General features: G+C 42.9%; 8 protein-coding genes across 11 annotated transcripts in view; 5 read left to right on the top strand and 3 right to left on the bottom strand.

Annotated features, from left to right (window-relative positions):
* The window catches only part of LOC120452969 (sex determination protein fruitless), a 134,102-nt gene extending 121,447 nt beyond the window's left edge, over positions 1-12,655 (top strand). Inside the window, exon 8 of one of the 3 annotated variants that reach the window (XM_039637464.2) lies at positions 9,699-12,655. In XM_039637464.2, coding sequence (XP_039493398.1) covers positions 9,699-10,231 — 533 coding nt within the window. In that variant the 3' untranslated portion in view covers positions 10,232-12,655. Of the gene's footprint in view, positions 1-27; positions 2,105-3,920; positions 9,545-9,698 lie in introns of those variants that run through there. The other 2 variants (XM_039637463.2, XM_039637462.2) reach the window with 2 other exon arrangements.
* Positions 12,656-15,258: 2,603 nt separating this feature from the next.
* LOC120452973 (potassium channel subfamily K member 15) lies at positions 15,259-17,041 on the top strand. The gene has a single exon (XM_039637469.2). It carries the CDS (start codon positions 15,824-15,826, stop codon positions 16,988-16,990), a length of 1,167 nt encoding a protein of 388 aa, XP_039493403.1. The 5' UTR covers positions 15,259-15,823; the 3' UTR covers positions 16,991-17,041.
* A 192-nt stretch (positions 17,042-17,233) lies between these two features.
* LOC120452971 (UPF0565 protein C2orf69 homolog) lies at positions 17,234-19,358 on the top strand. 2 transcript variants are annotated; one of them, XM_039637467.2, is made up of 5 exons: positions 17,234-17,744; positions 17,809-17,913; positions 17,974-18,625; positions 18,805-18,970; positions 19,027-19,358. In XM_039637467.2, exons 1-5 carry the CDS (start codon positions 17,425-17,427, stop codon positions 19,356-19,358), a joined length of 1,575 nt encoding a protein of 524 aa, XP_039493401.1. In that variant the 5' UTR covers positions 17,234-17,424. The 2 variants fall into 2 exon arrangements, with proteins under 2 accessions (XP_039493401.1, XP_039493402.1); XM_039637468.2 differs by having other exon boundaries at positions 17,425-17,744; positions 19,030-19,358.
* Positions 19,359-19,403: 45 nt separating this feature from the next.
* LOC120452975 (alpha-2C adrenergic receptor) lies at positions 19,404-20,965 on the top strand. The gene has a single exon (XM_039637471.2). It carries the CDS (start codon positions 19,404-19,406, stop codon positions 19,758-19,760), a length of 357 nt encoding a protein of 118 aa, XP_039493405.1. The 3' UTR covers positions 19,761-20,965.
* A 200-nt stretch (positions 20,966-21,165) lies between these two features.
* LOC120452974 (glucosidase 2 subunit beta) lies at positions 21,166-22,193 on the bottom strand. The gene is made up of 3 exons (XM_039637470.2): positions 21,992-22,193; positions 21,726-21,931; positions 21,166-21,661 (listed from the first exon to the last, which is right to left on the bottom strand). The coding sequence occupies exons 1-3, from the start codon at positions 22,106-22,108 to the stop codon at positions 21,343-21,345; spliced, it is 642 nt and encodes a 213-aa protein (XP_039493404.1). The 5' UTR covers positions 22,109-22,193; the 3' UTR covers positions 21,166-21,342.
* A 303-nt stretch (positions 22,194-22,496) lies between these two features.
* Positions 22,497-23,919, bottom strand: LOC120454570 (cyclin-Q). Its single transcript, XM_039639968.2, has 3 exons — positions 23,588-23,919; positions 23,382-23,526; positions 22,497-23,319 (listed from the first exon to the last, which is right to left on the bottom strand). The coding sequence occupies exons 1-3, from the start codon at positions 23,668-23,670 to the stop codon at positions 22,768-22,770; spliced, it is 780 nt and encodes a 259-aa protein (XP_039495902.1). The 5' UTR covers positions 23,671-23,919; the 3' UTR covers positions 22,497-22,767.
* Positions 23,920-24,492: 573 nt separating this feature from the next.
* On the top strand, positions 24,493-26,890 carry LOC120454569 (WD repeat-containing protein 37). Its single transcript, XM_039639967.2, has 3 exons — positions 24,493-24,925; positions 25,082-25,643; positions 25,701-26,890. The coding sequence occupies exons 1-3, from the start codon at positions 24,772-24,774 to the stop codon at positions 26,446-26,448; spliced, it is 1,464 nt and encodes a 487-aa protein (XP_039495901.1). The 5' UTR covers positions 24,493-24,771; the 3' UTR covers positions 26,449-26,890.
* Positions 26,891-26,913: 23 nt separating this feature from the next.
* On the bottom strand, positions 26,914-27,586 carry LOC120454571 (vesicle transport through interaction with t-SNAREs homolog 1A). Its single transcript, XM_039639970.2, has 2 exons — positions 27,334-27,586; positions 26,914-27,273 (listed from the first exon to the last, which is right to left on the bottom strand). The coding sequence occupies exons 1-2, from the start codon at positions 27,490-27,492 to the stop codon at positions 27,064-27,066; spliced, it is 369 nt and encodes a 122-aa protein (XP_039495904.1). The 5' UTR covers positions 27,493-27,586; the 3' UTR covers positions 26,914-27,063.
* Between the last annotated feature and the right edge of the window lie 51 nt (positions 27,587-27,637).

Genomic DNA, 27,637 nt, shown 5'->3' with positions numbered 1-27,637 from the left:
TAATATGAACCAAGCAAATGTTTGCAGGTCGCGTCAAGTGTTTTAACATTAAGCACGACCACCTACGTCATCCGGATCGGGAACTGGATCGAATCCATCGGGAGCACGACGACGATCCAGGCGTTATCGAGGAGGTCGTTGTGGATCGCGGTCGTGAGATGGATGCGGGGGATGAGCAGGAACCGGAGGAGATGAAGGAGGCGACCTACCATGCCACGCCACCCAAGTACAGAAGGGCGGTGGTTTATGCTCCTCCGCATCCGGATGAAGAGGCGGCCTCCGGATCGGGATCGGATGTCTATGTGGACGGTGGCTACAATTGCGAGTACAAGTGCAAGGAGCTCAACATGCGCGCCATACGATGCAGTCGCCAGCAGCACCTGATGTCCCACTATCCGCCACATCATCCGCACCACCGATCCCTAATAGATTGCCCCGCCGAGGCGGCTTACTCACCACCCGTGGCCAGCAACCAGACCTACCTGGCCAGCAATGGAGCGGTGCAGCAGTTGGACTTGAGCAGTTACCACGGCCACGGTCACGCCAACCACCAACACCACCAGCATCCGCCATCAGCACCACATCCCAGCCACTCGCAGGGCTCACCCCACTATCCACCCGCCTCTGGTGCGGGTGCGGGATCAGTCTCGGTGTCAATAGCAGGATCTGCGTCGGGATCAGCCATATCCGCACCAGCTTCGGTAGCCACGTCTGCGGTCTCGCCGCAACCGAGCTCCAGTTCCACTGGGTCCACCTCATCGGCGGCGGCGGTGGCTGCGGCAGCTGCTGCGGCGGCAAATCGGCGGGATCACAACATTGACTACTCCACCCTGTTCGTCCAGCTGTCGGGCACACTGCCCACTCTGTACAGATGCGTTAGTTGCAACAAGATCGTGTCCAACCGCTGGCACCACGCCAATATCCATCGACCCCAGAGTCATGAGTGTCCCGTTTGCGGGCAGAAGTTCACCCGCAGGGACAATATGAAGGCGCACTGTAAGATCAAGCACGCGGACATCAAGGATCGATTCTTTAGCCACTATGTACATATGTGATCACTTCTCTAGGCAGACAGCAAAACAAATCAAATCAAAAATCAGTAACAGATCGTATGGTTTTCACAACTAGCGTGTTTTAAGTAACCAAGAATCAAGCAAACGTATACGTAATCCAGAGTGAGGAGCCAATAGCCATCAGTTGGGTGTACATCTATATCTATATATATACATTTATAAACCCTATCAGAAACAAAAAACAAAAAGAAAAAAAACAAAACCTTTGCTACACGTAGTTGATTTCAAGACTTTGAACTACTTATTGTTAATTCGTCTTAACCTCTAGATGCTTTTTTGTAGGACACTAGCAAACCAAATGGATAATTATATCGATATAGAAATACCGCGACCAGTACTCAGTGGAGGAACTTTGACAAGTATTATATGTAGAATTCCAATCGATATCCGCGTCAGTTATTATTATTTTACTAACTTAACATGTGCTGTAGTGAATGTTGACTAATTTTTGTTCGTGTCATTTTGTGCCATATTAGCTAATCTCTCTTCTAGTCCATAGGCCCTAAGGTCGCAAGAAGATAGTTGAATAAAATAAATTGCAACAGCAAGCAACGAGTGAGAAAAATAAAGCGATATTCAAACCAGAGTCAAGAATTATATTGGAATTAAATATTTTTCTATCTCTGTTACGCTCCGTAGTAACACACGATTTTTCTCACTTCTGATCTAATAGAATAAAATGAAATGACCTTCAGATAGCGTCCAATTTCAAACTGATTGGCCAGAGCCCCAGATAAAATATAGGCTTACTGAAGTTGGACGCTCTTCTGATCTATATCTTTGGCAAAACACCCACCGAAGTTGATTGAAGTTGCTAAAACTATAAATAGTCAGTGCTTTGCTAAAGAACAAATTCAGATCAGATTTTATCGAAAGATGTACTTAAACATTAGATATAGTCACCAATCAAGCAATGAATCCAATTAATTAACACTTAAATACAGATAAACATACAAGTACATATATTGTGAAACGGATAAATCAATATTTAACATCTTTAACTTTACTTAATAAATCTCTTTCAAATCAAATTCCAGTTCTTTTCATTCAATAAAAAGCAAATACAAAACCCTAGGTACTAAAAACAACTAAACACAATTAAAATATAATTATAAACATAATCCATAATTTTTTTCGATCCGAGTTAAAACGAGTCCAAATTCAAAATATATTTTAAAACATCAAGCGCACTCTCTTAACGGTAAGTTGAAATTTTTAAGATCTACTTTAAGCACAAATACCTCTCCCCTATAATTTAGACTTATGTTAACTAAGTTAAATTTATATATCTGATTTATGTATTATGATTTTATCTAAAACGAAAAGCTACAAATTCGAACAACTAAAGAATTCAAACAAAAAAAAAACAGGAATTGGCCAAACGATTGAAAATTTGTTTTAGTTATTTAAACTCTTAAACAAAACACTTGCCTATACTCACTCACTCACTCGATATATCTATCCTACTCTATAGCTCTATTTCTCTCTCTCTCTAAAACTCGGTCTGTCTCACTCTGTCTTGTTCTCGCTCTATATATATATTGTATGCAGTCTGTCTCGTTTTGGACGAGGATCTAAATTTGTTTTTGTTTTCGCCAGGCAGGAGGGGTGTTGAATGAAATGTGTTCGATAAACGATAAATTACATTCGATGTTCGATATACAGTATGCGATTTATCTTTCTTATCCACGTTGCTGCGCTACAGTTATTTCGTTAGTCTTCATCCGAAATCAGTGATTTAATATACTTGTTTTGTCTCATTTTTTAACCTCATCTGCGTTTTGTTGGCCCTCCACTGACCCTCGACCCTCTCGCTCACTCTCTGCCTGCTTCCAACTTATGTACATTTGCCAAACAAGAAACACCACGCCCTCCGCAAAAACCCCTCGAAAACAGTGACAAAACTAGACACTAATACGGTTCTTGGGCTCTCTTGACAAGAAATTAACACAGAAGCTAAACTGAAAACGAAACTGAATCGGATCCCACAATCATCTATTGAAAACTATATAGAACATTACACTACTAGATCCCTTTTAAGTGTCTCAACACGAATCATTTGCATATATACATACATACATAAATTTAAAATATGGTTTGGGTTCCTCAATATCCAATTCAGTCGCTGCACTGATTATTGTAAATAACTCCCGTAGAATATTTTAAGTGAACCCATGGCCATAGACCATAAATCGTTTGAATTCAATCATCCTTTTTACAAAGCAATAATGATTTTCCCCTCCCGTTCAAAAGTGCTGTTTCCAAATTCTCGAAACCCCATGGAAAAAAGAACAAATTTTTAACTATATATTTGCCGATTTTTTGGGTGTAACCAAATTTGATTGCGAAAAATTGAATACATATAATCCCGGATAATCCCGAAACGAGCAGAGTGTCTGCCCCACATAACACCATGTCTCAGGGAAATGAACAAAATTGATTTAACAATCATTCGTTTTTCAGTTGTAATCATTCTTTCCATGGCAGAAAGAAAGCAGATATTACGAGTTTACTACCAGAAAACCAAACACACACGCATAAACACACCAAAAAACCATAAACACACACTCACACGCAGACTCTGAAAACCATCTAATTATACAGTTTAAGAATTATTATAAAAATGATTTTTCTGTTTCTGTGAATCACCAACAACAAAATTGTTTTTCTCTTCTTTTTTTCTTTGCGCGTTTGAACGAACGAATTAATGAAAAAACCGAAAACGAAAACCAAATCGAATCCAAAAATGCAATAACCCATGATAAATACAAAAATAACAAACAAATCGAATGAAAATGCAATCGATCGAATAATTGAAATAAATTAAACATATAATTAATCGCGCAGGCTCCAAGGCCTGGCACATGCGGCTAACTTTTGAGCGCCTCTCGGGCGGCTGCAACCTGCACCGTTGCAAGCTGTGCGGCAAGGTCGTCACCCACATTCGCAACCACTACCACGTCCACTTCCCGGGCCGCTTCGAGTGTCCGTTGTGCCGGGCCACCTACACGCGCAGCGACAACTTGCGCACCCACTGCAAGTTCAAGCATCCCATGTACAATCCAGATACGCGCAAGTTCGACAACCTAATGTCCTCCTCGGCTGTGGGGGCGGCTGCCACGCCCACGGCCAGCCAGTTGGCGGTGGCCTCCCAAGCGGCGATGGCAGCGGCAGCCGCGGCGGCCTTTAACGCAGCACAACAGCAGCAGCAGCAGCAACAGCAGCAGCAACACCAACACCAGCAGCAGCAGCAACACCAGCAGTCGCAACAGCAGCAACAGCAGCAGCAGTCGCAGCAGCAACTCCATGCCCTCGCGCAGCAGCACATGCTGCAACTGCAGCCGCAACACCACCAGCAGCAGCAGCACAATGCCACAAGTGAATGATACAGTCAGTACTTGGGCTGGAACTACAGCGCCTGGCGTCCCGACGAACCCAACCTCAAGCAGCAGCCCCATCGCAAGGCTCAGTCCTTCAACTTCTATGCCCGCGACTATTACTACCAGCAACATCAGCAGCAGCTGCAGCAACAGCAGCAGCAGCCACCCATCAGCAACATGAGCAACGGCAACATGCGGCAACAGCAGCAGCAGCAGCAGCAAAATCGACGCCAGCAGCAACTTCCGCCTGCACAGACGATCATCATCGATGAAAGCGACAATGAGCTGGAGGAGGAGCAGCAGATGAGGCTGAGCTTTGAGCGATACATGGAGCAGCTGAAGCAGCTGGCGCCCTACGATCCCCAAGAAACTTTGTGCAATAACAACACCAATAACATTAGCAACAGCAACAGCAGCAACAACAACAACAACAGCAATAGTAACAGCAACCGCAGCGGCGAGCCCACGAATGCCAATCAAATGGAAGCTACTACAACTACTACTACTAGTAATAATATTAATAACAATAGCTATGCTAACCACAGCACTAGGAACTACAGCAAAAGGCAGCAGGAGTAGCAACATCAGCAGCAGCAGCAACAGCAGCCGCAGCAACAGCAACCAATTGATACTCAAAGCAAATGTAATTTAGACGAGAAACGCGAATAAGATCTTAAATGTTGAATCGATATAAGGGTAAGCCAAATTTGTTTGTCAATTATGTAGGCGTGTAGATTGGAAAGGAGAGGATGCACTTTCGGCTGCGAGGAGGAATCCAATGCTGATCGGTGCAGGAAGCGACACATTGTCCAGGTTTCAACTAGATACGGATGTTGCAGTCACCCACACGCACTTATATACAGTATACAGTATAGAGTATACAGTATGCAGTGTAGAGAATAGTAGGAGAATTATTCGCAATGGAGTTTTAATTGCAAAAGTCTTGTTCATGGCACAAGCAAAAGGGTTTCCAAGCCAGCTGAAAGCAGAGGGTGGAAAGCAAAAGGTTTTAACTAGCAGCACTCAAATATTTACAAGAAACAAAACCAACAAACAAAAAAGCTTAAAACTAAACTAATTGTATTTCGAAGCTACTCATACTATATATGGAATTAAAAATTTTACCAACTAAAATCGTTGGACCTGTCAGACATTTGTGCCAAAATCTCTTGGTGGTAGTGCCAACTTCCTTGGCTGCACCCTCTCTACTTGCACCTGTTCGTTGTTGCATTTAATACTAGTATCTGCACAGCCACTCCCACTCCCACACCCACACCCACACCCACAACCCAGACCACACAATCCATACAGAAACTACATACATGCAGAAAACCACACTAACCCACCCACCCGGAAACCACTCTGATACTCTATAGGAAAAGCAAGTTAGGAGCAAACACCGAACATTGAAGACATTTTAACGAGAGATTTTTATGCTGCTAACCTAACCATTTTACTGTTTTATATAAATGTATCATTAATTACGATTACGATCTAATGGATGTCATGTTTTACGCCTAATAACAACAATTGTAAAATAGAATAATAGAGTTACTCGAGTTAATCGACCCTCAAAAACCAGAACCCCATTTAGTGGGATTTTTTCTGCAAACGAGTTTAGATGTATCTATGATGTACAAATCGGTGCGTTTGATAGATGTTAGTTGACTCTGAAGACATGCATTACAGTAGCCCTTATCTTAGCGAAGCAGTTTTAAACTAATCTAATCTTAACTAAACTAAACTAAACTACACTAATTCACTGATTACGGATACTAAACTAATGTTAATTTATTTATAACCATTACGGTAGTGTGCGAATGAGTCTCGAAGTGAGCGATTGCCGATTGATCCAATCCAAGCCGATCATCTTATATGGTCCGATCTGATCTGATGTATTATAGTTAGCGATAACATCGCCAGATCAAATTGTCAATGCATGTGGCGGAGTTTGTTATCCAGTCTATATGATATAAAATACCTACTTATATGCACACTTGCGTGGGCTAATACTGATTTGGCAGACTCTTCTTGCGGTGTAAATATGATTGGAGATTCTCCCCCGAATTCTGCTAGTTAATGTATATTTAAATAAGTTTTTGTAATTTGTTGTTGTACATTGATTGCCAAATCTCAGATATTGGTGCGCACACACGAACACACAAACACGAGCATATGCACATGCATATGCATATGCAGACACACACATACACACAGAAAGGTCTAATTGCCTAAGGAATTAGTGCATAATTCTATGAAATATATAGTTATATGTTATATACACACATATTCATAATATTTATTTGTTCTACTTCTTAACATGAAATGTTTAGGAATTAAATTTACATTATTAATAATGCTACATCAAATACTGCCCCCGACTTAATGTTTGTTTAATGTTTATTTTTAACGCTGTTTTGTTAACAAAAATTTAAGAAATTTATCTATATATGATGTGATAACTATAGTAAAACTAAACATATACACACACCCACACACACACAAGAAACACACCCACACATTACAAATTGAAATTATGTTAATTAAGCAGGAGAGTAGAGCATTGAAGTTTTTTTAAAAAACAATCGAGAGAAATCTATCATTTGTGTGGTATGCAAAATGGTGCTAAATCCAAATATACTTTAAAGTATACCGAGTAGAACGAGAGGGAGTGAAAGGAGGAGGCCAGCCCTCCTTGAATCGTATCGTATGTGCAATATGACTAGTTTTCGTTTAAGGTGCAGGAAGATGATGATGGATGATCATCGATGAATGGTGAATAATGTTGTCCACGCAAATGCCAACCACTTGAATTACGCAAATAAAAAACACAAGAACTAAACACACAAGGATATGTAAATACAAAGCGGTGGTAAGCCCCCGCCCCCAAATAAGCCGAGAGATATTCAAAGTCCTTTTCAATGTCGCAAAATGGGGAGAGACACCACCCGCAAAGAAAATAAGTGTTAGCATATCACTATGAATAAATATATATACGTCTGATATAGCAGCAGAGCAGTTAGTTAATGGTAACTTTTCGCTACGATTTCTGTGTCTATTTACAATAAATGTCATAAAGCTTATCAAATTACCGAGCACACCACCCACACAAAAATCACACACAGCCCCATTTGAAAAACACTCTCATATTTATTTTGGTGCCTTTTCGAACCATTTTGAGTTCAGTAATTGATTGATTTCGATTTTGATTTCGATTTTTGCTTGACTTTGACTTCGTTTAACCAACTTTTAACAGCATTCTTGCAGTCGATCAGGAGTGGTTTGAACCCCTAATTTTAATGACGTGCTAGTTTCAATGTAAACTTAGTTTAATCTAATTTTTGTATTAATAATAAATGCAATACAAACTATTTTTAGTTTTATTTATAAACAACAATAGTAGCGGCAACAGCAACAACAGCAAAATGTTGAAAGCAAAAAACAAAAATAGAAAAACGCAGAAAAAAATGAAATCAGTTTAATTAAAGTTAAGCAAATTGAAGCAAGCCCACGAAATGTTTGCAGCATTTGTTACAATTTATATATACACGTATAAATATATATTACAATATTTTTTAAAACAATTTTTAATAAACATTCTATCTATTATGGCCGCCTTTCAATGAAAACAAATTGAATTACTAAACAAGACAAACATAAACCGTAAAAAATCATAAAACTATAAATGAAGAACAGGCAGATGTACCAATCTCACACAACTACACACCCACACACACTCACAGACAGACAGACAGTTACACACACACACACACACACACACACACAAATGAAACAAAACAAAAATCAAAACTAAATCAAATAAATTGAATTTTATGGAAACAAAACCAAATGGTGATCACTTTATTATTTTTGATCCTCTGACTCCGAAACCGAATCTCCGATTCGCGGTCTGCTGTGAGCTTTGAATTGTGCTTCCAACGATGTTAGGGGTGCCCATGAAAAGTCGAACTAATGTCTAAGGACCTATATGCCACCTACTCTACTATATACCAGTATCAATACCAATACCTATACAAAACCAAACAACACACTCACCTGCACTCATGCGCGCACACACACAAACACATTCGCATAGAAAATTTTCAACCTCGGCCCAATTTCCTGTTTTTTTTTCAATATTATTGGTTGAATTTGTTAACCTCTTTTCCACATTTACGAGTACCCTACCTTTATTTGAATAAATATAAATATATATATTGTATCAGTTTCAGCCCGAATTCGCTAAGTGTAAGCTAAGACGATTCTTTGCACAAATGAGTTACACCCAAAAAATAATTGGTATTGAAGAAATACGAATGTACGGGGAAAATGTGCCAAGCAGCCGAACCCTTCATTTGATCATAACGAATTGTTGCCCACATTTGTGCTATAAAATAATTATTTTTACAAACATCTACACATATGCGTCGATTGTGACTAATTTTATTTGTATACAACTATATAATAATGATGCATATCGAAAGCCGAAAGAAATGACATGGCAGGAACAAACGGAGGCATTTTATAAGTTAATTTGTAACTGAACAGTGCATTGGAAAAGTAAGCCACGTTTTCGAAATGACAAATCAAGTGCAAGCTATTTAAAAACGTTGCCTACTTATCGCGTGCACTGGTCACATGAAAATATTTTACAAACGCTTAGTTTTAGCAAACGAGCCCGCATTTATATTCTCCACATATACCTCTAAATTTAATCTACGAACTTTATTATTAAACGAGTATTGAATATTTCATTTGCACGCTGAAATATGTGAGGAGACGCAGAATCGATCGAAATCCCTTGTGTTAGTCACTCATTTATGTATATTTTCCGTTGATTGATATAAGTTGCTTGATTGTAGTTAGTGACGTTTGTTTGTTTTTAAGGACTACCTAATTTTTGTGTACTTTCTCCTTAGTTTCTTAGTTTAGTTTTGATATATTTTCATTATGCCGCATAAGTATATTTGTTTTTAGCTCACAAAACGAAACTCTGCCTATCTCTGTCTCGCCCTCTTTCTCCGTCTGTCTCTCTCACACACTCACTAGTACACCACCTACCCACCACCCACTATCTCTCTCTCTCTCTCTCAATCTGACTATTATACGACAAAAAACAAAAAAAAAACCAATCCAAACAAAAAATTGAAAAAATCAAAGAAATCTATTTCTCTGGGCTGATTTTCGTCCCGCTCGACGGGCTGTTGTGTGTTCTGTTCTTCTATTTCTCGTTCTCGAACCGCAGGCACCAGCGCCCGCCACCACCTGTCGACCCCCCTGTCGACCTCGTCGTCGGCCTCGCCCCCGCCGCCCCCTTTCGGGATGCACCTGTCGGCGGCCCTGAAACGCGAGTACCATCCTCTGCACTATATCGCCGCCGGCAACGGGCACAACGGTCCCTCGGCGCTTGGTTATGGTAATCAGGGATCGGGCAATGCGCAGAACAGTGCCGGAGGAGCTGGATCGGTAGCGGGCGGAGCGGGAGGAGTGGGAGCCGGCGGAGCAGCCGGCGGAGCAACTGGAGCAGCAGGCCATAACTCACATCACACCATGTCGTACCACAACATGTTTACGCCGTCCCGCGATCCGGGCACCATGTGGCGGTGCCGCTCCTGCGGCAAGGAGGTGACCAACCGCTGGCACCACTTTCACTCCCACACCGCCCAGCGGTCCATGTGTCCCTACTGCCCAGCCACCTACAGCAGGATCGATACGCTGCGCTCCCATCTGCGGGTCAAGCATCCGGACCGCCTGCTCAAGCTGAACTCGTCCATTTAAGGGCGTGGCCGGGGCCCAAGTGCAGCCCATCACCGCCAGCTTTACCAGCAGCAGCAACAGCCGCATCATAAGCAGAAGCAGCAGCAGCATCAACAGCAGCATCAACAGCAGCATCAGCTGCAGCATCACCCGCATCAGCAGCAACAGCAACCAGCTTACTACATCAGCAACTATAGCAACTACAGCAGTAGATACAGCTACGGCGATAGTTTATTGTAAATCGCTGCAGTTCTAGGTGGATTTTTCTTGCATTTAGTCGTCGTCTGTACATTACCCACTAGCTATCCAAGCAATAACCATAACCTAGTAGAACCGAAGATGCTATGGCAAAACGCGTAAAACAAAAGTATATTGATAATCTTAACTAAACTTATTGGTAAACTTTGACACAATCGTCCCATCAATTTATAAATGTGTATAACTAAGGCAGATTAGGAAAAGGTTTCAGTTGCGAGTCAAGGAGAAGGATATACCCTGTATAGAGGGGCAGCGAAGGCGGAAAAGTTTTCCACAGCCACAACAAACCGTTTCGAAGGTTTCTAAATGTTGTTTCCTAAAACTATAATGTAATAACTACACTAATAATAGAAACAGAAAGTCGAGGAGAATTGTTTTGAGCTGATTCATGGTTCGCTGACTCGGTCAGCAGACCGGGGTCACGACCCCATCACGCGGGGTCACCAGCAGGAGGAGGAGGATGCGGATGAAGATAAGGATGAGGATGAGGATCAGCCACCACAGCAACAGTCACCCACAAATACTACTCATACGAAGGTCACATTAGGTTTTAGTTTACTTTACTGTTTAATGTTTAGATCGTAGTGTTAACCGATATGTTCTGCAGAGTAGGCAACGGATGAGGGCTACTCAACCAACTACAAAGAAATTTTCATATACCTCAAATGCATTTCAGTTTTATTGTTGATTGCTTAATTTTAGTCTACGAAGACCATTAGCACTTATATAGTACATAAAGTACCACATATATGTTTACCAATGTTTCCCTCTGTTTTTTTGTGTTCTCTATCACACTTTTAATTTTGTCCTACGCGTTAAGTTGAAGATTTTAGGATTAGCTCGAACCACTTGAACCACCTCACTTTTTTGTTAAGCTTGTTTATATTTATGGTCAAACGTTTACTTAGTTAAAGTACACTAAACGTATATGAGTCCACAAGGAAAGAAAGTTAGTTGATATGAGGGCTATACAAGAAAAAACCATATCACAAAAATATACAAAAAAATGAAATGATTGGAAAAATTTATATAAATTATATTTTTAAATTGCTTATTAGTCTGCTCAATTGGCAAGGAATTGAACGGATTATTTCTATTTTGTAATCGATTATCTGTCCGCAGAGACGGCAAAAGTAATTAATTTTAAACATTTTGTGATAGACAAAATTATGTTTCGACGCAAAATAAATTTAGAAACAGAACCCCTATAACATAACACATAAAACATAAAATTAAATGTGATATTTTTGGCACAAAACTTTACAAAAAAAAGTAAATAAAAAGTAACTAAATATGATGATATGTCTTAAGGGAGTAGCAACATTTGGCTAAGGGGGCTGCCTTTTGCATATTTATTTAGAGGATTTTTGTTATAGAACTATTCAAAATTGTTATCTTTCGGTCCAAAGCACAAAATGTATAAAATTACTTTCTAGTTATTCTTTAAACTCTATTTTACTTAACTTTAAAATCTTTTTTGATTTCCTAATTTTAAATTACGTGTATGTGAGTGTGTATATATCCATTCGAAAATATGTACACACAGAGATCATAATTTTATTTAGTTATAAGGTATAAGTTGATTGAGTTGAGAAACTTTAAGCCAATAAACTACCGCAAAATTGAAAACAAGAAAGCAAAAATAGCACAGATGTTAAGGCAACCCACTACTACACACAGATTTATGTACCAAAAATGTAATAAATATGAAATTATAAACAAAAAACAAACGAAACCAAGCAGTCAGAAACGATAAGCAAACTACTAGAGAAGCTAAAAGGAGCTAAAAGGAGTCTAGCTGGATTTTTCTAACCTTTTTCCATAAATAAGCATAAATCGTAACCGAAATATTTTTATACATCCACTTGTAATCGGCCGATTGGAAGAAGAGCTACCAAAGATTGGGGGATAAAGGGTTGCTCTGTGGAATCGGGTCTGGAATATATATATCACAGATTCCATATGATCCACAATCGTCACGCGCAAATACAAAACAACAGCGAGTTGTAATTTATTTTTCCTCTACAGTTACAAACTCAATTAATCAATATACAAATACAAATGTTGCAGTGCAGTGGCCAAATCGCGGCACACTGCGGCAATGAAAAATATTATTAACAGTTTTCGTCGTCTACCAATTTAAATAAATCAATCCATTAGATCTATATATATATATCAAGCAACAAATATATATATTTCAAATTTATTCAAATTAAAATCAAAATATAATTCACTAGCAGCATTTAAATGTCAAGCGAAGCAGCGAATAAAACCAAATAAAATTTATGATTATTATTATTACATATATCAACTACACTCGTTTCATGTTCTGCCCTTCATGACCACGTCCCTACTTGGAAGCACAATTCAAATAGTTAGGTTTGGGTTTTGGTTTGGGGTTGGGATTGGAGCCCTTGGATTTTATGGTGTGGGTCGGAGTTGCGGACGGAAATTTCATTTTTCAGACACCAAAACCTCTGTGGATTGCTATTTTGGTGACGAGGTAAGTAATTGGTCGAACTTGGTAAGCTAAACTATAAAGGTATTTCAATAGCTATTGTCTGCTGCCATAGGTAAAAGTACATTTACTTCGCTGCACAAAAGCTAGTATGCTTTCTTAATGAATTTTTATGCATCGATGATTGAATCAATGAGTACCTTTAATTGAAAAAAGTACAGATCCTTTAAAAATCAAAAAAATCAAGTTATGGCTTAAGGTTTAGTAAACTGAAAGTAAGCATTGTCTTTCACAACAAATATTTGTTTAAATTCATTAATTCTAAACAATTTTTTTAAATTTATGTTAAAGTAAATGTATAAATCGGATTTCATCTATTGTTTAGATAACAAAAAAGTTGATGTACAAATTCCTTCGACTTCTTTGTTTCAAAATTAAAATTGTCAATGTCAGTTTAGCAGTTTACATTGATTTTTAAGAATTTATGTTTCAATGGAAGTTTAAATATTTATACAATTAGTGGAATTAAATTAAAATATAAAAATGATTTATTTTTATTAAAATTATTGCAATTTGCTGTATTTTGACGTAAGATTTCAAAGCCAGGCTAACAACAGTCAGATTTATAGAAATATTACAGTAACACATCTATCGTTGTTTTATATTCTGCCGTAATTTGTTTCATGCTCTAATATAAAATATATTTAATCCAGAAACAAAACGGAGCGAGAAGTTATTTTTAAACAAATGACATTATTCTTGTAAAATATAAATTTAAATTTAAAAAAAAATTATTCATTTTGAACTTGAAACTATATATTTACCAAAAAAAAAGTAGCAAGTAAATCTTTTTTAGTGAAAAAGTACACAAATATGTTAGGTCAAGCCTCTTAGTTGTTGTAATAATTCATTTTATAACCTAAATACATAATATTTACATATATTTACATAAAAGCTGTCAAACGAATTTTATTTTATTGTTGGAATAAATCAACTTAATGTCAAAAACATTTTCCGTAGTTTTGATGTTTCTAACTTTTTGAATGTTAAAGATGAGCCCGCCAAACTTAGAGTTGCCACCTGATATGCCGCTCAATGATTATACAAAATGCGATCGCTGGGCACTCTAACAATCGATTTTCCTCAGTCAGAGTGACCGCAAGTTAAGTTGTTTACTGAAATATCGATAGGTAGCAACTATATATATACCAGGCGCTTAAGAACAAATTCAAAACTTATTAAAAATACTGTGCAGATGAGGATAAAACAATGGGAAATAAAAAATAAAAAACGGCTGGTTTTTGCGCTCCCCAATAGAACCAAAACTATCGACGGACACAAAGCACCGATAGTGCCATCGATAGTTCTGGCTGCTCTAGTCGCGAAAACACAGACGTAAGATAAAAGAAAAACAGACGAAGAGGGAATACGGGAAATACGCGGGAAGAGCAGTCAGAACGCCAAAATTTTCACGCGCAACGATTAACGAGAATAAACAGCGTAAGTAGCGGAGAAGTGCAGGTGAATTGCAACGGTAATTGCAAAGTGCAATCCACCGGAAAATTTTGCATAAACTTTTTGTGAAATTTTAACTGTGTGAGTGTGAGTGTGCAGCAGCAGCGAGTTAGCGTGCGTGTGTGTGTGAGTGCGAGTGCGCTGGTATTGAAAAAATCTATCTCTTCGCTACGCATTTTCACCCTCCGTTTTTGCGTATTTGATCCCTCTTCCTCTTCTTCTCTATCAGCACAGCCGCCTATGCATGCGTGTGTGTGTGTTTGAGTGCGTTCTCTGCTTTCGTTTTTTAATTCTTTGTTTATATTTACGAATAGTTTGTTTGGCAGGCCCCGTTTTTATTGTTGTTACCCGATGGCGGATGCTCTTCCCCGTTTTGATTTATCATCTCTCCGTAAAGATAGTGCCCGAATCTGATACTAAATTAGATTCCGATTCCGAGATTCCCAAAAGCTCTCGCCGTCTGCTCCACCACACACACCGTCGTTAATCAAAGTGCCGTCTATCCCTCTCGGAAAATTGCGAAAATATTGTAAGGAGGTGCATCTTTAGGGTTTGCTAATTGCGCGAAATTGTCGGAAAAATATGTATGTGTATCCCAACGTCGAAATATTCCTGCTGTTCCATGGAGTTTTCTTCTGTACAGGAACTTTTATAAAATTAGTTTTGCTGAGATAACATCAGTTAAATCTTTATTTAGGACAAAATTTACACTCTTCATTGCACATATGTATATGATGAAGGTGTATTATTATTATCTCTGCTGATCTTCCCATTAGTCGTTATGACATATTAACATATTATTGGGTATTTCAATGTATTTTTCGAAATCAGTGAGAAGATGCTTAATAAGTTATGGACTTTAAGATGCTTAGTCATAGTCCACCAAATCATAACTATTTTTCGCTTCAGAAATGCTCTATATTGCACCTGCACCACAGTGATGTCTTGATTGCCCCGTCCATAATTTTGACGTAAATGGCCTTATTTAGAACCGCAAGCACTTTTCTGGCATAAATAGCTGAGCCGCAATATTTGTTTTCCATTAATTCGCCTTTCCACTGGCTTTTCCGCTCTTTTGCTCTCTGGCTCTTGAGAGATTTTCCCTCGGAACAGATTTCCACCAGTTGAATTTTGGCGCCCGCATTGATCGGTTGTGTGCAGTCGGGAAAATCTTTCGTTTGATCTTGTGGAAAATATGCCGTGCAAAGGCGTGGGTCTATTTTTAGACAACTTGCTGATTTCCACACTCGCTGTGCTCTAAATCAGATTGGGAATCGATAACTGTCCAATTAATTGCACACCGTCGGTCTTTAAGGCCTTTCGACCAGAAGGGAGATATCCGGAGTCCGTCGAATCGGTTATGCAATCCACGAGCTATTGAAATGGCCAGCAAATTTCAGAGGAAACCATCTCCCGGTGGAGCTGGGGGCATGGGAGGGGCATCGAGTGTTTCCTCTACGCCGAGCAACCAGCCGCGCAAACGGGTAAAACGCTGCTGCCGGAACTTCGTCACCTTTATGTGCACCCAGGTGGGCGTGGGCGCCCTGATCGTAATCTATGCCATCTGTGGGGCATTCGCCTTCATGCACATCGAGCGGCAGTTCGAGGACAAGACGGCTGGCCTTGTGATGGAGCTGCGCCAGAACTGCTCCCAGCAGCTGTGGAGCATCACGGAGGAGCACAACATTATCGATCGAAGGCTCTGGACAGAGGCCACTAACAAGGTACTGAGGGAGTACCAGGCGCAAATAGCCGGAGTCGTCAAACACGGCTATGTGGGAAGAAGTCCAGAGCAGATCTGGAGCTTTCCGGCTGCCCTGATGTTCTGTCTCTCGGTTATAACCATGATTGGCTACGGCAACATGGTGCCCCGAACTCCGTGGGGCAAAGGATTCACCGTGATCTATGCCACTTTTGGCATACCCCTGTACATTCTGTACTTTCTCAACATGGGCAGAGTGCTGGCTAGATCGTTTAAGTTCCTCTACCGATCCCTGCACGACTGCACCCAGGAGCACCCGCGCCTGGATCGGATGGACGCCCTTGAGGGCGGTGTCAGCCTGACACGCAAAAAGGTCATTGTACCGTCAACCGCATGTCTGTGGGTCATATTCTTTTACGTCCTCACCGGCACCGTGATGTTTGCCAACTGGGAGAGGTGGAGCTTACTGAACAGCTTCTACTTTTGCATGACCTCGCTGTGCAAGATTGGATTTGGCGACTTTGTACCGGGTGCCTCGCTGACCACCACTGCGGATGTGAATGCGGCAACGCAAAAGTTGCAGGAAGACATTTCAGCCGATCCTGCCGAGTTGGCCCAGCTGCAGTCCGTGGCCGCCGATCAGCACTCCAAACTGGCCATTAACTTTGTCTACATGCTGTTGGGCATGGGTTTGGTGGCCATGTGTCGCAACCTGATGCGCGAAGAGGTGCGCCTAAAGGCGCGCGAGATGCGCGAGGATGCCAAACTTTGCATGGAGGATACTCGGCTGCGTTTCGTCGGCTGCTGCGGAAATCCTAGGGATGCGTATGAGGATGACTACTACTAGGATACAAATAGATAGTTAGAAGCGGCGAGTAATTTACAAAGTTTTCAAAACCGGCGTCCCTTAATTAGATTTATATATCACTAATCCCAACTTGTTCTATCTAAAAGGAACAAAAAAAAAAAAGCAAGTTTATTATAAGATTGTATTTGCCTTTAGGGTTAAAAACCAGTAATGAAGTACATCATAGATTTTGGATGCCATCAGTTATTCTATTTAAAAATCTAGAAAGATATTGGGGTACTTATAGATTTGACAGTTTGGGAATGTTTTCAAAACAAGCTTTTGTGTGTGAGCTGTGAAAATTATGCTGCGATTGGTGGTTAATCCCTCATTTGCCCTGCCCAGCAAGTAATCCCTTATGAACCCATTCGACCCTGCAGCTCACCATTGATCAATTCCTGCAACTGCAAGAGCGGATCCGTAACTTCGAGGGCATGCTTGGCGGCGGCAGCGGGGAGCGTCTGTGCACGCCAAGCACTTCGGCCGGCCCATTCCGCATCTTTTCCGTGGCCGGATTCCAGAACCGGGCCAATGACATCGTCTACTGCCCGCCGATTGTGCGCCAGCACTCGGTGCACGTGCCGGAGGACTCCACGGCCATAATCTACTTTGGTGGAGACGTCCAGGACTTCCCGGAGAGCATGGAGACGAACCGCGACAGCCGGGGCTATATGAAGTACAACCTCGAAAACTCGGCTATCCTCCTGCGCGAGGCCTTTCCCCGGTCACACATAATCGTCATCCGGCCCGTGCGGTGAGTTTTTTTTTGCATATATTAATATTAAATTTCTCTAAAAAATCCACATTTACCCGTGCAGCATGGAGTTTAAGACCTTTAGTTGCTTTGACAACTTTGTGAGGGGCAACAACGCAGGAGTTCCGGATCACACGCCCATGAACCATGCCCTCCAGCACTTAGAAAAGTAGGTGCACAGCGTACTATTTAAGAGAGCTCTTATGAAAACTAATGTTTATCCCCACAGACTGCTTCAGAATCTATCGCAGCGCCTGATCTCCATACCAGAGAACGAAATCCTGGATCAGGCCGCCCAGGCAGCGGCAGCTGCTGCGGCAGTGGCTGCTGCTGCTGCGGCCGCAGCTCTAACGCTATCCAATGCCACGGTCACCTCGGAGTCCAACTCACAATCGGCACCGGCCAACGACAGCAGCCAGGAGATGGACATTGACATACTGCAGGTGCAGGAGAATATCACAGTGGACGCGGATGGGGCAGTAATATTTCCCATAGTGGGCAATGAAGTGCCAGAGCCAGTGAACAATGTGTCTGGGAATAATGGCAACATCGGCGGTGGCGGCAACGATGATAGTGTGAACAACCACCAAGAGCAAATGAACAACCAGCAGCTGCAACAGCAGCAGCAAACGCCGGCGGCCATAAAAATGACTTCTCCTACTACGGCGATAAATGCCACCAACAATGTGGAGCACTACAACAACGATTGTGGTACGAGGCAGGCTCCTGCTGCCACTGCAACAACAGCCTCGGCCATGGGCACCTCCACATGCACGGCAACCAGCGACAGCAATCCGCTTTGGTGGCGGGAGAACCTCAATCTGGACAAATCCAAGCTGGTGCTGATTGGCTTTAGCAAGGGCTGCGTCGTGCTCAATCAAGTGAGTCGCGTTTGGTTCGTTAACTAGTTGACCCACCCGCCAATGCGCCAGCTCCCATCCTTTTCAGAAGTGTCGACAAAGCGGGAAGAGTATACATCTAAACGCTGAATCGGAGTCTGAGGGTTGTGGCCTTAACCTAACCTAACCTTACTTATCTCCTTTTTCATTTTTATTTTTAGTTCATCTACGAGTTTCACTATCTTAAAACTCTTACGCCCGACGACAGCAGCATGTGCCGCCTTCTCTCCCGAATTTCAGACATGTACTGGCTGGATGGCGGCCACGGGGGCCAAAAGAACACATGGATCACATCCCGAAGTTTGCTGGAAACACTAACGCGGATGGGTAAGTGGAGAGAGCAAATGTCAAGTTAAGTCAACTAACGAGTGGGACTCTTTAAGCAGGCATGAACATCCATGTCCACCTGACGCCCTATCAGGTGCAGGATGATCGTCGTCCCTGGATTAGAAAGGAGGAGAAGCTATTCACGGAGATGCTACGGAGGCTGAATGCGCCGATCACCCGGCACTTACACTACGACAACCAGCCGGCGAATCTGATGACCCACTTCGAGGTGCTTCAGGCCTTTTGCCAGCACGTCCATGCGCTCAACCAGCAGCAACAGCAAATCCAGCAGCAGCAGGGAGCCGGAAACAGTGAGTCTTCGGCGGCGGTTGCCGCCACCAACAATGGTAGCAACAATCTGTTGGAAGCCGGCGAGGAGGCAAAGTGACAGCTGCAACTGCATCCGCATCACCACAGGCGTCGCTTGCATGCGATGCGCAAGGGAACCGCCGCCCTCAAGCGTCAGCAGGTGGCGCAGCTGCGCCATCACCACCAACAGCTGCTGGCTGCCGCTCCGGAGCTCGCCCTGGCCTCCTCTTCGCGCCTGGCTGCGGCCCTGATCTCGTCGGCGGTGGCCCTAAGCGCCTCGTCCGCGAGCCTTGTAAATAATCACCACAGCCATATGCAACAACAGCAACCGCAGCAGCCGCCACAGACGCGCCATCATCACCATCCGGCAACATACAGGCATCACCACCACCACCACTCACATCACTACTCGCACCACCATCATCATCAGTGTCGCTCGAAACGCAAACTGCAGAAATTGTATTATACGCTTTGCCGTTAGATCTGTAGCCTAACTATATCTATGTATACTTGTACGAGAGAACGTTTCTTAGAACCACCAGCAAAATCAGCACTTAGCTTAAGTTGAGTCACACTTTCCACGTCCTATATTATATGTCCAGTGTTTCGTCCCTTCTTTTTTTGTATATGTATTTATTTATTCCCATTTTTTTGTTTGTATTTTGTATCTCTGCTCATCTCATTTTCGTAATTCACCCTAAACTGAAAGCAAAATCTCATCAGTGCAATAATATACATAATCCGAATATATATATATGTGTATTTATATATATGCTGATTTTAAAGACCTCTCTTATTTTAAAAAACACTCCATGCTATTTATTTGTAAATGAAAAAGATTTGTGATTTGCGCACATGATATAAACTTCGTAGAGCAACCACTGTAATCGTAGCGTGTCTAAAGCAATTTTCGTTTTAAGTACCCCAATGAATTTATACATCATCCGCACAGGCGCATAAATCTAAACAACCTAAATCACATACCCACAAGCCCTCTGATTAAGTATTACTTAGCGTACGTAAGCTTACTTTAAGTTGCAACTGAAAAGAAAACCACAACAAAAAATGTACTTTACTTAGGTTGATCCCCGGTTTCCATCGCAAACTGGGGGCAAAGTATCAAATTTGTGAGACGAGAGTCGGCGGCGATAGCAATCTTCTCGCCAGGCATAGACGTAGTTTTTTCTGATTGTGCTGGGCAAGTCAAAGAAGTACTCAATGCGAATAAAGCGAATTTCGCCAATTCAGATCAGAGAAATAATTGTAATGGCGCGCGTTCCTTAAACTAAATATATTGATATGGAGATCATTGCCGCTTCCGCTTATCCAACCAAGACAAGAAAGCCAGCAAACCGAGAGGATCCAGTAAAACTTACTGTGCATATAAGGGAATAATTACACACAAAATTTCGTACCTTGTAGAATTTGCAGTTCAAAATTGCTTTAGAGTTTGTCGGTGTACATTTTACGGATTAAAATGCACAAAACATTTTTAGGCAAGAACCCTATTATCTAAAATTACAGAAGGTCATAGATGTAAATTAAACATTATAAATGAAAATTCTGCGAATTTGAAAGCAAAAAGGTGCAGAGAAAGCCAAGCAAAAAACAAAAAAGAATTCCCAATGTAAATTCTACTGATTTTTGTGAGTCTGGTAATAAAATGAATAAGCATACATATATGGATAAAATGACCAATTTGAGCAATGGCGAATTTTCTTGTTTTCACATGTCTCCAAAGATTTCATCTTACAGCTGCGCTGGCGCCAAATTAATTATACTTTTAAACAATTTGAACACATAAAATCATTTGGAGATGCGTGGACAGCGAAGGATGCGACCATCGGATTCTTTGAATGTGAAAACTGGAACTGGCCCCATTGTACTTCTTGGAATTTGTTTCTTTTATTCAATCTACTTATTTTAAAATAAATTACAATTCTATTGTACTCGTACAAAAAATATCGCTTGTGATGCGCCAGACAGCTTCATCCTTGAGATTGGTGTCCTGGGTGCACAGGTGGAGGAGTTGGAAGAGGAATGGGAGTCTCGTCGGCCTGCAACTACGCACAGTCATTGGGGCACTTGGTCGCCGTGCTCCACTCGTCGCTGCCGTCGCAGCAGTCGCACACGTGGTCATTGATTCGGCTGCTGGCAACGTAGACATCCAGGCCCCGGCCCGTGATGTGACGCTTCTGGTAGCGGCAGTAGAACCGCCCCTTGGTGCAGGCATTCGTGCTGGGCTCATCGCTGCCGTCATCCTCACAGTCGCAATAGTTGTCGTTCAGGTGATCGAACGGAATCTCCTTGGAGCCATCCAGACACCGGAACTTGCCCTCGAAGTTGGGCTTGTAGGCGTCGTAGTCGAAGAGTCTTGTGCCCCTAAAGGTAAAGGAACAGGATTACGAATTCCAGGAATCCAGCCAGAATCCATCCATCTATTTACCTGACAATCTTGATTGGATCCTCGTGGCCAGCCACAGCTAATGTTTCTCCGCCTGCCGAAGTAACTGCATCCCCTCCTCCGCCATCGAAGTCGTCCACGTCGCGCTGCTTGCTGCCCAGAGACTGCATCATCTGCTGGTGCTTTCGTTTGATCTGCTGCAGATTCCAAGGAGCAGGCACTCCGGGCAGCTGGTTCAGCGAGAAGGCCTATCGTTATTGGTTACACATTAAACTCTTTGCGCAGTCAAATCCTTGCCAGACTCTTACCTGATACGCGATGAAGGAAATCCCCACCAGGAAGATAAGCAGCAGGAACATCTTTGACTTCTGCTTGTAGAAGGGCTTGAAGTATATATTCTCCCTCTTCACCCACGTCTTACGCATATTGTCCTTGCTTTTTCGCTTTGGCAAAGTAATGTATAAAAAATATGTTTTGTTTACGAACTAGCATTGTTTTTGTACATGCTAGCGTTAGCCAACACTGTTGAGTTTGGGCATAGGGCTGTCATCCATCCCTGGGAAAAGTAATAATTACCAGAGCGATTGATTTCAATATTTTGTTAAAGTTAATAACAATTATCTTATTTAATATTTCTGTAAAGTGTTTAAATTTTCGATATGATAATATTATTGTATTCTTTATAATATAGTGGTTGTCATTTTGCATTTTAAAGGTACAGTCATTTTTATTTTTTTTAAATGCTGTGATAAATGCGCCAAAACTAAAAATCTTAAAATACTTTATAATCATATAGACCCAGGGAAAATATAATTTTTACAGAACAATCGTTTATTGAATCATTGTATAAATAATTAAACGTTAGGAATATATCTATCGTCTCCGGTGATAGGTAAAAGTACTGTCGCCCTCCGAGCACAGAAGCATTTCATTCCCGGTAGATTTATTAGTTTTGGCAAGGGGAAGTAAATGCAATGGAGATTTGAGCATACGTCTAGTAAAATCTAAGATTGGTTCATGAGGTGCGATGGGAAATAAATAAGTTCAGATGGAAGAAGGAATGGTTTTGACAGTCTCAGAGGGATTAGGCGGCCTTCAGGAAGGCCTCATGCTTGTAAACTTCGATCACATTCTCGATGATTTCCCACTGGTTCTCTCTGGTGAAGTCCTTGACCAAGGGCTTGTACCACATGGCGGATTCGTCGGACTCGTCGGTGAGCGGCACCTGAATGCCGTAGGTCTGGAGGGCCAGCGAGAGGCATCCTATGGCCACATGGGTGGGCTTGTACTTCAGGATATTGGCGCTGTGGTGAAAGTCTTGCAGATAGGAGGCGGCTGCCTTGGCGATGGGCACCGAGTTCCACACCTCGGTGCCCACCCAGTCTTGCAGGGTCTTCATGTAGTGCAGTAAGTACTTGTGGGCCAGATCTATGTTCAGATCGAAGCCCAGGGTGCGCGTTATGAGCAGCTCGGCCTGGACAATGGCGTCCCTCATCGACCAGTACTCATCGTTCAGGTCCAACGGAGCATTGCCCCGGTTCAGGGTGCAATATGCCACGTTGATGACATCGCGTATCTTAACACTTTCGTCCTCCTTGATTTTGCCAGCCAAGTACAGCGAGGACGCGGCAATGAGCTGAGGATTCCAGAGGGTTGATCTTATGAGATGGGTTCGATTTTGGGGCATGGTATACTCACGAACTCATCGTAGTCACTGGGCTTGACCTCCCGGAAGAAACGATGGAACACTATGGCTGCACAGGCTGCCGTCAGTGGTTTCATTTTCAACTTGGCCGCGCACTCAAAGATGTACATCGGCACCACTCCGGGTTTGTTCAGTTTGCTGCGGCACAGGTGGCACAGATATACATGGTGGTATCTTTAGGTTGAATCATCCAACTTACCGATAGTCGATGGGCTTCATGGTCTGCGCCTTGTTCGACTCCACGTGCTGCTGCAACGACATTACATCCAAAACGTTTTTCATGCTGCTATTCCCAAGCCGAACTGAATGAAAGGATGGAGGTGGGTGGATTTAAACGATTTCGTTGGCAGCCGAGCAAAATAAAAGCAATTGGACTGGTTGGGAAATGAACGTGAACTGAGACCACCGAAAAGTCGAAAGGCGACAAACCGGTTTGATCGAACTGCAGCGTTGTAATGGGAGATATGATATCATATGCAGGGCGATCGTGGAAATCTAACGGGTCCGAAGGTCTGTCAGCTGTTCGATGGGGATCAAACTAAAAGGGTGTCCAAGTTGTTGGTCTCGAAACCCTAATTGTCGTTTCAAAAATAGTACATAGAATTAACAGGCCAAACAGCTGTTCAAATACACAGTGTTGATAAGGGATATTACTTTGGTTTTAAAGGGTTATAACCGGATAATCAACCCGTATACATTATTGTTAATAAGCGCCGATCCATAAATTTAAATCTATATTTAAACTTATTTAACTTCACGTGTCAGATTCGAAATAAAGTAATTGTTGCTCAGCACTGACTCCAGAGCCTCTCAAACTTGAGAAAAATAAAATTACTTAAACAAAAATTCTTAAGCATAAATTAATATTTAATATAACAATAATTTATGAAATTCCAACAATATGTAGTGTAATTATAAGTGTCACTTCAAATCAACACATTAACATTTTTTTGAACCTTTATAATTTATAACTTCAAGGGTAACGTAAAGGGTAAAATAATTAATAAAATGCTATTTAATTTTTGTTTTGTTTAATTTTCTCTCAGTGTGCCACTGGCCGATACTGCGATAACCGCACATCGATTCCACTCGATAAACACATCTACATCACCAGCTGTTCCGGCTACTCGCCCCGCGCACACCTACACCCATAATAGGTATATTATCATTGCGAAAACCAAGTGCAACAGCAGTCCGTCAGCCAGCCAAAGCAGCAAATGCGTCGCCAGCAGTGGAAGATGGATCAATAGAGCGCGAGTCTGCAACCCCTGACCGCTAATTGGATTCCCTTGGGCGCCCTGACCAACTGGAAACGGAAATCGCCGACCAGCTCGGCTCAGAAAATCACTTGCGAGATACACAACAAAAAGGCGAAAAGTGAGCATGAAGGCTAGCAAGACACGGGCTGTGCGTCTCACCAGTTTGACGGAGGACGTGGCCGGCGTTCCGGAGGATGCACCTTTCCGGGCACGTCTGCACGTCCTCTTCGCCCAGATCGAGCGGGAGTTTGAGCAGTTATATCTGGAGAACCAGGCCCGTGAGTACCATATATACTTCACAACTCCTTAAGGAGCCGTTCCTCGTGCATAATAAGAACATATTTCTGTGGGGCTTTACCATTTATTGTTAACATACATATGTATATGTATATTTTTATTGTACGCACTTGATTAAAACTTATTCTCTGTTATAGTTCAGGAGAAGCTTGATATAGCCACCACCGCCAAGGAGTCATTGATTCCACCCGAGGCCAGATCCGCAGCAGGAGGATCACTGAGCACTCAAGCCTCATCAACCGCTTTGGCCACGCCTGCCACTCAGGTAGATGAAGGGGCAGGCAGCTTCCTGGCTGCCGCATCCAGCACACACAAGAGCTTGAAGGCAAAACTAAGCAGCGCTACCGGCGGCAGCAAAGCTAAGGCCAGCAACAAGATCAAGGCCCAGACCAGCCGCATCGTTTCGAGCTTTAAGGCGCCCACGGTGGTCAGCACAGTGGTACGAGAATTCGGCGGCCACAAGGATGGCATCTGGCAGGTTGCCGCCAAGGCGGGACAGCCCATTATTGGCACTGCCTCCGCTGATCACACGGCCTGCATCTGGGGCGTGGAGAGCGCCAGGTGTCTGTTGCAGTACCAAGGGCACGCCGGCTCCGTAAACTCTATCAAGTTCCATCAGCAGCGAGATCTCGTGCTCACCGGCAGTGGTGATGGGACTGCCCACATCTGGCAGGCCGCCGTCAACTGGGAAGTGCCGAAGTGAGTAACTTGGGAATACGTTTAAAATTCCGTTAATAATGGGTGTATAATTGTCAGGAAGGGCCATTCTTCAGAGGAGGAACTGGACGATAGTGATGAACAGGTGGAGGATCGCGATCGTGTGGACACCTTGCGCACTCCGCTCTGCGAGTTCACAGGCCCCGGAGGTCATCTTTCAGTGGTTGTAGCCGCCGATTGGCTCTCTTCGATGGATCAAATCATAACTGGCAGCTGGGATCGGACTGCTATCCTATGGGACGTGGAGTCAGGCCAACCACTGCAGCCGCTCACTGGGCACGACCACGAACTCACTCACGTGTCGGCACATCCCACCCAACGCCTGGTGGTAACCGCTTCCAGGGACACCACGTTCCGTCTGTGGGACTTCAGGGAGTCAATTCCAGTGGTCTCCGTCTTCCAAGGGCATACGGAAACGGTTACGTCCAGTGTGTTCGCACGGGACGACAAGGTGGTGTCCGGGTCAGATGATCGCACAATTAAGGTCTGGGAGTTGCGCAACATGCGATCCGCCTTGGCCACCATCCGAACAGATTCCTCGGTCAATCGGTTGGCGGTCTCCACTGGAGGAATTATCGCCATACCGCATGACAATCGGCAGATCCGTCTGTTTGATTTGAACGGGCAGAGAATCGCCCGATTGCCACGAACCAGTCGGCAGGGCCACCGACGGATGGTGTCGTCTGTAGCGTGGGCGGAGGAACCGCTGCTCGACTGCGACCTCTTCTCCTGTGGCTTCGATCGCCGCGTTTTCGGCTGGTCCATCGTTCTACCGAAGGACAATTGAAGGCGGCTGAAGCGGAGAGCTGCGCCAAAGAAATGAGGAGGTGCAGCCCGCGAAATCCGAAACATCTCTCGAACAAAGCATCTCCAAAGCGATGCTTTTACTTATATGTAACCGTTTATCATAGATCAAGTATTATGCAGACACTGTTCCGGATGTTCTACTATCTAGGTGTCCTCCACTGAGTGTAATTATCGTTGCTTTTTGCCAAATAGTCGTGGCGTAGCGAGCTGCACGAACTACATTTTATCATTGTTATAGGCTATTAGCGTTGGGATAGGGCAAAAGGGATCGGAGTGCAGAGCTTCCGATGTCCAGCTCCGATTTTATCTGTGTTTTACTACCATTATACATATTATAGACGTCTAAGCCTTTAACGCTTTAGTCAACATGAATAAACATAATCAAGCACCCTATTCATCGCTGGGTATAAAGTGTGTTTAAATTGCAATTTGATTTCAATGGAGCTTGTTTTGTTCTAAGAGTATATATTTCTTCGTTGCCTTTATATACATTTATATACTTATTATCTAGGGCAAAGCATTTATAACGAATAATACATAGACATAGTCCTTCGCCTGTTTCGTGACTGTTACTTTGGAATATAATGGCATGGGCTCACAAGTGAGCAAACTTCAGCACCAGCAACCCGACGAGTATGCCCACCTCCAGGATGATGATCAGGATCAGGATGATCTTGTTGTAGAGCACCTCCCTGCTCAACTTCCGGATGATGATCCTCGACTTGGACAGATCCTGGTCGGCGTCCTCCAGGCGGCGGGTGGTGCGCAGCAGGGATTCCCTTTGCTCGCCCAGTTCTCCCAGCACCTGTTGAAGGATAAGCCAGTATTAGCAAGCCCTGTTAATGGATAGTTTGTGGGTAATTACTTCCGCCCCCATGTTCTCCGTTTCGATGGCAATCTGGTTGGATCGCTGGATACTGTCTGTGGTGCGCTGCAGTACGTCGTAGGTGCTGGCCGCAAGCTGCGCCTGTCTGCGCTCCTGGTCGCTGCCACTGGGCAGCTGGCTATAGCCGGCGTACGACATAATTTTGTTCAGAATTTCCAACAATTTAAATGCGATTCAATGGGGATATCAAAACAAAACAAAGGCAGAGTGTGGCCGTGGTGAGCCATGCAGTGAAAACACCCAAGTGCCGTATAGCAATGTACTAACGCCTTTTGCGTGGAGC

The sequence above is a fragment of the Drosophila santomea genome, chromosome 3R (genome assembly GCF_016746245.2).
Source record: "Drosophila santomea strain STO CAGO 1482 chromosome 3R, Prin_Dsan_1.1, whole genome shotgun sequence".
NCBI classification, from domain to species: Eukaryota; Metazoa; Arthropoda; class Insecta; order Diptera; family Drosophilidae; genus Drosophila; species Drosophila santomea.
The sequence above is the reverse complement of the archived record's forward strand: the minus strand, read 5'-3'. Positions and strand labels throughout refer to the sequence as shown.

Coding starts and splice junctions, on each gene's coding strand:
- LOC120452973 (XM_039637469.2), top strand. CDS start 15,824: ATGGCCAGCAAATTTCAGAGGAAACCATCTCCCGGTGGAGCTGGGGGC.
- LOC120452971 (XM_039637467.2), top strand. CDS start 17,425: ATGCTTGGCGGCGGCAGCGGGGAGCGTCTGTGCACGCCAAGCACTTCG. Junction 17,745..17,808: donor ATCGTCATCCGGCCCGTGCG/GTGAGTTTTTTT, acceptor TTACCCGTGCAG/CATGGAGTTTAAGACCTTTA. Junction 18,971..19,026: donor GGAAACACTAACGCGGATGG/GTAAGTGGAGAG, acceptor GGACTCTTTAAG/CAGGCATGAACATCCATGTC.
- LOC120454571 (XM_039639970.2), bottom strand. CDS start 27,492: ATGTCGTACGCCGGCTATAGCCAGCTGCCCAGTGGCAGCGACCAGGAG. Junction 27,274..27,333: donor CGGAGAACATGGGGGCGGAA/GTAATTACCCAC, acceptor ATCCTTCAACAG/GTGCTGGGAGAACTGGGCGA.
- LOC120452975 (XM_039637471.2), top strand. CDS start 19,404: ATGCGCAAGGGAACCGCCGCCCTCAAGCGTCAGCAGGTGGCGCAGCTG.
- LOC120454569 (XM_039639967.2), top strand. CDS start 24,772: ATGAAGGCTAGCAAGACACGGGCTGTGCGTCTCACCAGTTTGACGGAG. Junction 24,926..25,081: donor ATATCTGGAGAACCAGGCCC/GTGAGTACCATA, acceptor TCTCTGTTATAG/TTCAGGAGAAGCTTGATATA. Junction 25,644..25,700: donor GTCAACTGGGAAGTGCCGAA/GTGAGTAACTTG, acceptor TATAATTGTCAG/GAAGGGCCATTCTTCAGAGG.
- LOC120454570 (XM_039639968.2), bottom strand. CDS start 23,670: ATGAAAAACGTTTTGGATGTAATGTCGTTGCAGCAGCACGTGGAGTCG. Junction 23,527..23,587: donor ATGAAGCCCATCGACTATCG/GTAAGTTGGATG, acceptor CCTGTGCCGCAG/CAAACTGAACAAACCCGGAG. Junction 23,320..23,381: donor CCAGTGACTACGATGAGTTC/GTGAGTATACCA, acceptor TGGAATCCTCAG/CTCATTGCCGCGTCCTCGCT.
- LOC120452974 (XM_039637470.2), bottom strand. CDS start 22,108: ATGCGTAAGACGTGGGTGAAGAGGGAGAATATATACTTCAAGCCCTTC. Junction 21,932..21,991: donor TTTCCTTCATCGCGTATCAG/GTAAGAGTCTGG, acceptor CAATAACGATAG/GCCTTCTCGCTGAACCAGCT. Junction 21,662..21,725: donor GATCCAATCAAGATTGTCAG/GTAAATAGATGG, acceptor CTTTACCTTTAG/GGGCACAAGACTCTTCGACT.